General features: G+C 41.3%; 1 protein-coding gene across 1 annotated transcript; it reads right to left on the reverse strand.

Annotated features, from left to right (window-relative positions):
• Positions 1-2,717: 2,717 nt before the first annotated feature.
• LOC107871430 (tRNA wybutosine-synthesizing protein 2/3/4) lies at positions 2,718-10,232 on the reverse strand. The gene is made up of 9 exons (XM_016718360.2): positions 9,395-10,232; positions 7,051-7,441; positions 5,590-6,741; positions 5,371-5,500; positions 4,689-4,924; positions 4,200-4,335; positions 3,855-3,931; positions 3,221-3,327; positions 2,718-3,133 (listed from the first exon to the last, which is right to left on the reverse strand). The coding sequence occupies exons 1-9, from the start codon at positions 10,134-10,136 to the stop codon at positions 3,027-3,029; spliced, it is 3,078 nt and encodes a 1,025-aa protein (XP_016573846.1). The 5' UTR covers positions 10,137-10,232; the 3' UTR covers positions 2,718-3,026.
• Positions 10,233-10,729: the final 497 nt, after the last annotated feature.

Genomic DNA, 10,729 nt, shown 5'->3' on the forward strand with positions numbered 1-10,729 from the left:
TAGGTCGTTCGCCAGCCTACTTGGTGCAGGCTGATCATTTTTAGCCCAAAACACGTTCAGGGTCCACTCCAGAAATCGTGAGCTATAGCACAATGATTTGGCCCAAAAATGTCCCGTTCGTGCCGTTTCTCCCGTTTGACCACCCAAACTACCCCTCCTACCCCAATGGGCTACACTAGGCCGCTCCCCAACCTACATAGAGTAGCCCGATTGATTTTTGACACAAAATACGCTCGGGCCCCGAGCCCACCCAAAAAATCGTGGGCTATAGCACACCGATTTGGCCCAAAAATGGCCCGTTCGCTCTGTTTCGCCAGTTTGACCACCCAAACTGCCCCTCCCACCCCAATGGCCCAAACTAGGTCGCTCCCCAGCCTACCATGGACAGCCCGGTCGATTTTTTATGCATAACACACCCGGGCCCACCCCAAAAAACGTGGGCTATAGCACACTGATTTGCCCAGAAAATGAACCATTCGCGCTTTTCGCCCTTTTGACCACCTAAATTGCCCCTCCCACCCCAATGGCCCACACTAGGCTGCTCCCCAGCCTGCTTGGGGCAGCCTAGTTGATTTTCGGCCCAAAATACGCCCGGACCCCAGGCCAACCCTAGAAACCATGGGATATAGCACATCGATTTTGCCCAAAGATAGTCCGTTCACGTCGTTTCGCCTGTTTGACCACCCAAACCGCCCCTCCCACCTCAATGGCCTACACTAGGCTGCTCCCCAGCCGACCTGGGCAGCCCGATCGATTATTGGCCCAAAACACGTCCGACCCCAGCCCACCCCAAAAACTGTGGGCTATAGCACACCGATTTTGCTCTAAAAGGGCCCATTTGCACCGTTTCGCCCATTTGACCACCCAAACCGTCCTTCCCAACCCAATGGCCCATACTAGGTCGTTCCTCATCCTGCCTGGGGCAGCCTGGTTGATTTTTGGTCAAAAATACGATCGGGCCCTTGCTCCACCCCGGAAATCATGGGCAATATCACACTGATTTGGCCCAAAAATGGCCCGTTCGCGCCGTTTCACTCGTTTGACTACCCAAACCGCCCCTCCCATCACAATGGCCCATACCAGGCCACTCCCCAAGTGCCTGGGTTAGCTCGATCAATTTTTGCCCAAAACTCGTTCGGGCCCACCCAAAAACTATGGACTATGGCATACCGATTTGGCTCAAAAATAGCTCATTCGTGCTGTTTTGCCTATTTGACCACCCAAACAGCTCATCCCACCCCAATGGCCCACACTAGGTCGCTCCCCAGCCTGCTTGGGGCAGTCCGATCAATTTTCGGCCCAAAACACGCCCGAGCCTTGAACCCACCCCGAAAACCATGGGCTATAGCACACCGATTTGGCACAAAAATGATCCGTTCGCGTCGGTTTGCTCATTTGACCACCCAAACCGCCCCTCTTACCCCAATGGCCCACACTTGGCCGTTCCCCAGCCTGCCTGGGGCTGTCCGATCAATTTCGACCCAAAACACGCTCTGGCCCCAGGCCTACCTCGAAAATCGTGGGCTATAGCACACCGACTTGGCTTGAAAATGGCCCGTTCGCGCCATTTTGCCCTTTTGACCACCCAAATCACCCAACCCACCCCAATGGCCTACACCAGTCCACTCCCCAGCCTGCCTGGGTCAACCCGATCGATTTACGGCCTAAAACATGCCCTAACCCCAGGCCCACCCCAGAAACCGTAGGCTATAGCACACCGATCTAGCCCTAAAATGACCCATTCACGTCGTTTCATCCGCTTTACCACCTAGATGGCCTAGACTACTCTGTCGACCCATACTGCCCTGCTCCTCAGCCTGCTTGGTAGCCCTAGGTCGATTTTCGGCCCAAAACACACCCGAAAGGCACACCCTGAGAACCATTGGCTAACACCCATTGATTATGCCCGAAAACTGCCCGCTCGTGCCGTTTCGTCTATTTGACCACTTAAATGCCCCCAACTACCGTGTCAGCCCACACTCCCTCGCTCCTCAGCCTGTCGGGGACCCCTCGATTAATTTACAACCCAAAACACACCCGAGCGCCAGGCATACCCCGAGAATCGTTTGCTAACACCCACTGATTATGCCCAAAAACGATCTGTTCGCGCAGTTTCGCCCATTTGACCACCCAAATAACCTCGCCGGCCCACACTCCCCCGCTCCTCAGCCTGCCTAGGAGCCCCCAATCGATTCTCGACCCAAAACACGCCAAAATGGCCTTATCGACCCCGCCAGACCACCCTTACCCATCCCACCCTGCCGAAAAACCATCAATCGATTTTCAACCCAAACCGTGCCCGAGCCCACCTCGAGATTTGTGGGCTAACACTCACTAAATTGACTTGAAAATGACCCGTTCGCACCGTTTCGCCTGATTGGCCATCCAAATAGCCCCACCAACCCAGTCGGGGGACCGCTAATCGATTTTGGCCCAAATCGCGTCTGGGCCCCATGCCCACCCCAAGCACCATGGGCTAACACCCACTGAATTGGCCCAAAAAGAACTCGTTCGCGCTGTTTCGCCCATTACCCAAGCCCCTGTCGCACCCCACCCCCCGAACCATGGGCTAACACCAACCAAAAGTCGCATGTGCTAATACACCTAAAATGTCAGATAATCATGAATTCACATTTTGGTACCCCTAAATACAAAAAAAGAAATCAATTAGGATCGTGATTTTAGCTTCCCTCATTCCTTCAAATTGAGCGTAATGATGCAAATAAAACTTATGTTATACTTTATTTAGCATACAACAATGCATAAATCATCACAGAAAATGCTAGCACACTTTACATAACATCATTAATACGTTTCCCCTCTAATCTAAGATGGTGAACCTAGTTTAGGGTGTATGCAGACCTTAAGCCTACAAGATAGAAAGGTTGTTTCTGATAGATCCTTAGTTCAAGTAAAAACATTACAAAAAAGGTGTGTGGGGGGGAGACGTGGTGGGGTTTGGAGTACCAGACAGAACCCCTCAGCAACAATTGTTTTGCAACCTTCAAATAGGGATTTTTGACAATTTATTTCTGAATCATTTTGCATCTCACATCTGCAACAAGATGGCGAATATGAGGGGCGTACCATTTCACTCTCTCTATGTGTTCTACTGTTACGTCCCAGTCGTGACCTGATAGCAGCAAAAATGTTAAATTAGCAGTGGTCGGGTAGCAAGAATTTAACGTAATCCTGTTGTTATAAGGTCGGGAGATTATACCTTCGGATCTAGCAATTTCTCGGATTGACCATGAAACACAGTTTGTCCAGACATTTTCTTCTGAATCTTTGACATTGCCATGGATGTGCAATATACCACCCTCGTCTCTGCATTTCACACATTAGCTTAGAGATTATAAAAGACTAGTCAGTCGAGGAAGCTAATGCAAATCAAAGTAACGTGTGTTTTGACAGAATTCACTTAAGCCGAGGATCTCCAAGAAACACCCTCTCTACCTCCACACAGGTAGGGTAAGGTCTGCGTCTATTCTACCCTCTCCAGACCTCACATGTTTCTTTTTTCTTTCTTTTGAGCGGAGGGTCTATTGGAAACAGCCTCTCTACCCTACAAAGGTGGAGGTAAGGTCTACGTACATCCTACTCTACCCAGACCCAAATTGTGGATTATATTCACTTTTGGATTATACTGGGTACGTTGTTGTAAACAAGAAATATAAGATTTCACTTGCAAATGGTTTTTTTCCTCATTCGTCGACAGTAAAACGAGAGAGAAGAATAGCTAAATAAAATAGAGATCCCACTGTATTTCCATTCCATTTCGCTCCCAGAAGTCTTAATCTTCTCTATGAATTGACTTATTAGCAATACTGATAAAGCTTTCGAGATAAACATACCTTAATGCTCTGACAGCAGTAACCCAACTACCCTCGCTTGTAGGAATGAAACCGAGACAAACTCTATCAGCTACACCCTACATGTGAATAAATATTCAGAGCAGAAGTATTAACACAACATAATAAACAATGAAATACCAATTATACATCCATAGACAACTTTGGTTGCCCATTTAGAGTAGTTTCTCTTTAAATGGCCATTCAAAGGATTTAACACAAGAACCAAATTAAGCGAGCCGAGTAATTTCACTTTAAGAAAATCAACTGACAAGAAAATATATTTACAAAAAGAATATTTACGAGCTAAAAGAATAGAAGACATCGGTAATAATCGAAGTTGCATACTTTTGGCGCTGTAATTCGATTATCTCCTTCGAGTAGTACACAGTGGTCAGCAACAAGATTAGCTTCAAGATTACGACGAAGTGCCTCAACCGCGTGGGGATTCCATTCACAAGCATACACAAGCTTGGCTTTGGCCCTAAGAAAGTACAATACAGACACAATAAATCTCTGATATGTTACAATGACAAGAAAAAGGCAAGATTAGCTACACTAGAATTTTAGGCATTAAAACCAAGCAATGAATTGCTTCAAGAAGATGACATATTTACTTCCTCGTGCAAATCATGTACAAGTAAAATCAACACCAACTAAGTTACAAAAGTTAAAGTATCAAACTCTTTTGGTCTTTGAGGTTTGTACGTCAAATTGAAGGCAGAGATTGAAATGGCTTTTACATAAAGAAGTAAAAAAGGAGACAGAAGCAACAATGGGAAAAATAAATTTTGATAATGAATCATCAACACTTGATTCTAAAATAACAAGCATCACCTCACTAGGAAGGGTAGCACAAAATATCCAATGCCAGCAAATAAATCTACTATCACTTCGTCTTTGCAGTCAAAGTGGCCCATTCGAAGCTTCTCAGAGATATTACCCCATGAAAACATGCACTTAGTAGCATCAAAAGAATAGAGAATTCCATTTTCTCGGTGGTTGACCCAACCATTATCTCCAACAAGAATCTCCAAAGTACTATCCCTCGTACCAGTTGGTGCAACTCGCCCCTAAAATAATTACACACTATTAACGCATAGTAGATGAAATCAATCAACTATAAGTGCCATAAAAATTTCTATAACTTTGGAGAAGCAAGTAGACCTTTCGTTGGTGCCTCAGCTACTACCTACAAGGGCAGTTTTACAAGAGCAAGAAAACATGCTATGACACCACTAAAACGTCAAGAAACTGGGGGTTATTCACTGTGCTATAGAAGTTCTGGAAGAGGACCAGATATATTTAACATTCTACTGGCTCAAATTTAAAATTTACTGCAGCAAAAATAATTTTAAGTTTCTTGAAATTATATAATGACGAAACCCTACAGAATTAATAAATAAAAAGCAACATCACACTCTTATATCAACTTGTCATCGTTGTTGAATTGTGAAACCAACTCTTCCAAAACTAAGCTATTAGAGATAACACTGTGAAGTAATAACTTATAACTTACTTGTCGGGCAAGGCGATTAGCCCCCAGGGATTTTGCGACCATAAACCAAAGTTCCTGTCCAATCAAGTCCCATGCTGAATCCTTGAAAGATGTTATAGGAAGCACAACAATATCACCAAGTCGTTCCCATCTGATGAGAGGAAGGATTTTAACTTAGAAACAACATTTAGTTCATTATTCTCAGTTGAAAGAAGTGAAAAAAGAAACATAAAATGGAACCTTGAAGGTAACTCCTCTAGAAGTTGCAATGGCAGACCACGGTCACTTAGTAGAGCGCCTACAGCTTCCTTCATCACTTTGAATGGAGAATGTGAAGCTTTTTTAACTTTGACGATTTCATCAGCTAGTATAGTTGCTCCACATTCAATCAGAGTGTTCAAGGCTATCACACAAGTATCTTTCTCTGGTTGACAAACAGATTCAGAAACATCTCCCGGGTTATATCTCTGGTTGAATAACACACAAAAGTTTTCTGTGACAGGGAAACAAATATCCTTTCCATCATCCTGTGAATGAGCCTTTCTCCCGAGATCTAACCATCCAAACTTTTTCAACATATCCTTTGCCATTTTCGCATCTTTCTTATTGAGCCGAAGAACCCAATGGGAGGCGACCATCTGACTTCTAACAACTCCAGAATCCATACCCGCTGAATTATGATGAAAGCTTCCATTTATCGCCAGTTCCACTGCATTCTGCGGGGAACAAAGGGAAACATTCATTACTCTCGTCGTTTTTTCTTCTTGACAAATGGCATGCATATTTTCTTCATGTAAATGCGTGGGACTTTCTATTTGTTTTATCAAAGGTAACAGATTTATTTTCACTGGTTCGCTGAACTTTGTTCCAAAAGCATAACAGGCTGCCCCACCACCAATCATTATTAGGTCATTATCAACAATATTTGTTGAACTTCGAACAAACAGGTCTTCACCAATAGAACTGATAGAAATATGCTTCCAACAATGAGATTCCAGACTGAGTAATGATAATCGTTGGTTATGTCGACTAACAGGACAGCCCCCAATTATCCCAAGATATTTCTTATAAATAAACATAGAATGGGAAAATTTTGCGGCTGGAGGTCTTCCAATCATCTTTTCCTTCTTCCATATACATGTTTTCACGTCAAAACTATACAGGTCCCCAAGAGCCTTATGCCCATCATATCCCCCAAATACAAATATTTGAGTCCCATATGCGGCCATTGAATGAGAATGACGTGCACATGGAGAATCCCCTTGAACTTGTACTTCGCTCCATTCAAAGTTTTGTGTGTCTAAGGCATACAGTGATGAGTATATCATATCATTGTGAATTCCCCCAAATACGTAAATTCTTGAACCTACTGCAGCTGCAGCATGTCTATGCCTGTACTGCAAAAGACAGTAACTGATCGTATTACGTAAAAAAATAAATCATATAGTATGAGATTTTAGACAAATATAAAGAGTACGGATCTCTCAAAGATAATATTTCAGCTGAAGAAAACACCAGAGTGTAAATCAATAACTCCTCATATGGCCAAAAGTCATGATCAAATACTATAAATCTTTGCAACTGAACGTAAGGATCTACAAAGAGTATGCATAACCAAATAGAATAAGTTGGTGCAACCTAACGAACTTCACATTTGACCACCAAGGTGTAGGAAATATAGAGAGAGAGCAGAAACAGCACCTTGGGAGGAATGGACTACCCGAGCACTCTAACAACCTCCAATCCTTCTTTGTCACATTGAAAATCCACACATCATTCAGAATATTTGACGGATCAGCTCTTCCTCCAATCACATACATTGAATTTCCAATCACAGATGATGTATGGCCCACGCGTGGACATGGGGCATCCAAAACATCGATCACCTCCAACCTTCCAGATTCTACATCAAGAAGCAATAAATCATGTCTTCGTGCATGCCTTCCAATTCCTCCAAAGCCACCAAATATGAGAACCTTCTTGTTATCCACTGAAGAAGCAGAGTGACCCCAGAGAAATAGCCTCTCAATTGATTCACCAGAAATCACCAATTTAACGGTGTGTAGGTCGACATCAGGGGCTACTTCGGATCCTGTCAATGAATTAAATATTAGGACTTCTTGTCACATTCAATGGAATGTATCCTGCAATCCAACACAAATTAGCAGTCAGGGTACTACCACGCTTATGCATTTGAAGCAACTAACCAAAGTTGCACTGGTATATTAATAAAGAATTCGAATTCTATGGGCAATAAAACAAGGAGAATATAGGAGTCAACATGCTGAGTTTAGCATAAACAACAATGTGTATCTTGAAGTATATCAAGCCTCTAAAGTTGAATTGGATTTTTTACCAACACAGCAGGTTCTACATATACTTATCCCTTCATTTTTTAACTTATAGAGAACCGACAGTCAAATAATAAAGCATCTATACTCGAACCTTTATGTGTCGAAGAATGATAGTGACATACAAGTTAAGACAACTAGCCAAATCATGAAACCTTGCACATACAACACTCCCATGGTTCAGATAATGAAATATGGCCTATGTCAGATGCACTCTTTAGTTTTTTGGATGAAGTAAGTGGTGTATTAATACCAAAAGCATCCTGATGATGCATAGAGTACAAAATAAAAGAAGATATAAACTCTTATGAAGAGACCAAAAAACAATCATACTATTTTCAATGGACTCGATTATGGTTATAGGTCCATCATCCAATGAGTGTGTGCAAGTGTTTAGCAGGGGCGCATGCAATTTTTTTTCTTAATTTTAGTTTATTTTGGAGAACCCCACATTAAATAATCATAGGAGTCACACCGTTCTACACGAGCACATTAAGGCAAATGAAGTATCTATGTTTTTTGATGGAAGAAGGTGGCTCCTACAGGTCACCATAAGATTCAACTCAAATCGTACTAGGTGGAAGTTCTGCAGTTTCCTTTAATTATAACATCTTGACGGATCAATAAGATGAAATCAAACACAAAATCACAAGTATGATCAATTTATTCTGATTCTAGCTAACCACTTTATGGCAAGCTTTCCTACCTAAGGATAAGATTTTGCACTTTCCCTTAATTAGTACACCTTCTCAGATTACCAAGACAAGAACAGAGACAAAATCACAGATATGATCAACTACCATATGATATGCTAAAAACACAGGAAAACTAGATTCATCTACCATAATGTACAAAACAACGTTTCATACAGTAGATTCACAACCACGTGATAATACAGCAACACTATGTGATCCGTGAAATATACATGACCAATGTCTTATTGAGCCCAACAAAACGAAGCTTAAATCCATAAACTACAAAAAACGAACTTGCACTGATATCTGATGTGGAATCAATTAGCCTGAGATAGAGAACAATTACCAGAACAAGAATCATCAAAGACTCTTCTTTTAGCATTTCTGTTTCCATTTCCATTTCCACTAACATCATTAACCAAAGAATTTTCCAACAATTCATAATCATCAGAGTGCACTTTTCCATTATCGAAAAGCTCCATTCCTTATCTTTGAGCCCGAAAAACAATTGTTCAACAATGTATCAAGAAAATTATCAGTCTTTCTATTAGCCTCCATCTTCTCATTAGCTAACTCAGGAAGATACTCTACATACTCAGGTGAAACCATTATCTTTTCACTATTATCGAACAACGTATAGCAACGATAACTCTTTTACTAACACTAGTAATACCACCCTCCCTAAACCATGAAAAAATCGCTAAAGATACCAAAAACTGAGCTGCTTCTACATCCAAGACTCAACAGCAATAATCAAAGGCTCAAATCTAAATACATGATCAACTTCTTATGACTCTAGCGGACTAGATCTTAGCTTACACGACAACAATGCAAGAAAACTAGATTCACCTACCACAACACATAAATAGTAGATTCACAACAACATTGTCTTATCCGTTAAAATATACATGACGAATATCTTATTGAGACCAACAAAAACAAGCGTATATCCATAAATTACACTAATATATCAATTAGTCTGAGATAGAGAATAATTACCCGAACAAGAATCATCAAAATCTCTCCTTTTAGCATTTCCATTTCCGTTTCCATCAACACTTTTAACCAAAGAATCTTCCAACAATTCAGCTTCACACTCCACTTTCCCATTATCCAAAAACTCCCCATTACTAATCTTTGAACCCGAAAAACCATTTTTCAACAACACGTCAAGAAAATTATCAGTTCTTCTTCTATTAGCCTCCATCTTCTCATTAGCTAACTCAACAAGATACTCCACATACTTTTCATCCACCATTAACTTCTCACTATCACCTAATGGCACTTCCATTCGTATCGAACATCGTATAGCAACAATCACTCTTTTACTAACACTAGTAATACCACTCTCCCTAAACCCTGAAAAAATAGCTAAAGATACCAAAAACTGAGCTGCCTCAACATCCTTACACTCAACAGCAATAATCAAAGGCTCAAATCTAAACACAAGACTACAATTATCATGAGTGTATTCCAATGGGAAAAGGAGTGATTTGATCACTTGGGGTTCAGTTTTTTCATGAGATATGAACACCCATTTACCCCCTTTGGATTTTTCCTTGGACTGTTCAAGAATTGAGATGCGGCCTGAACAAGAACTGGTAGTGAAATATGAAGAGTGGGAGTTGATGGTGTTGAGTAATGGGATTATTGGTGTGTCTATGTTGCCTTTAGGTGATTTGTCTGGTTCTGGTGAATTCATTGATGATAAAGTTGCTAACTTTCTCTTTTGAAATTCCATTGATTCTTGATTTTTTGAATTCTTTGAGAAGGAGTAGAATTAGGTTTTAAGGATAAAGGAAGATGATGATTTTGAGGTTTAAGGTTTATTGGGTTTTGTTTCCCTTTTTAAGGGGTCGTTTGCTGAGACATATAAGGGATAAGTAGTTTGGGATAAAATGAATTATTACACGTTTGGCTGGAATTATTAGTCAATATGAAGATAACTTAACTTAGGTAATTTTGGAATAACTAATCTCGAAATTAATTGTTTTGGAATAACTATTTCTCAATCAAACGACCCCTTATGTCCGGTCTTGGATTTTTATGGTCCACCAAAATGTGTGGAGCAGTTATAACTTACGGAGGACATGATCCTTCATAGAAAGATGTGGAGGATGTAGATTACGATAGAGGGTTAGGGAGTGGGAGTGCGTCGGTAACAACAAGGGAGCGTTCTTCTGTGTCTGTAGTTTCTTGTTTGTGGTGCTGTGTGATGTCTATGATTTCAATTAGATAGTTCTTATTATTATCTTGTGGTTGTAGTATTATCTTGTTGTTAGTGGTGTTAGTTTATTTTACACCTATCTTTTGTGTTTGTTATACTATTATCGG

Source organism: Capsicum annuum, chromosome 5 (assembly GCF_002878395.1).
Source record: "Capsicum annuum cultivar UCD-10X-F1 chromosome 5, UCD10Xv1.1, whole genome shotgun sequence".
Taxonomy (NCBI): domain Eukaryota; kingdom Viridiplantae; phylum Streptophyta; class Magnoliopsida; order Solanales; family Solanaceae; genus Capsicum; species Capsicum annuum.

Bases quoted from the DNA above. Each gene is read 5' to 3' on its own strand.
- LOC107871430 (XM_016718360.2), bottom strand. From the start codon at position 10,136: ATGGAATTTCAAAAGAGAAAGTTAGCAACTTTATCATCAATGAATTCA. The intron at 7,442-9,394 runs GTAATTATTCTC...ATTCATTGACAG, and splicing joins TTTTGATGATTCTTGTTCGG to GATCCGAAGTAGCCCCTGAT. The intron at 4,336-4,688 runs GTGATGCTTGTT...GTACTTTCTTAG, and splicing joins GTGCTACCCTTCCTAGTGAG to GGCCAAAGCCAAGCTTGTGT.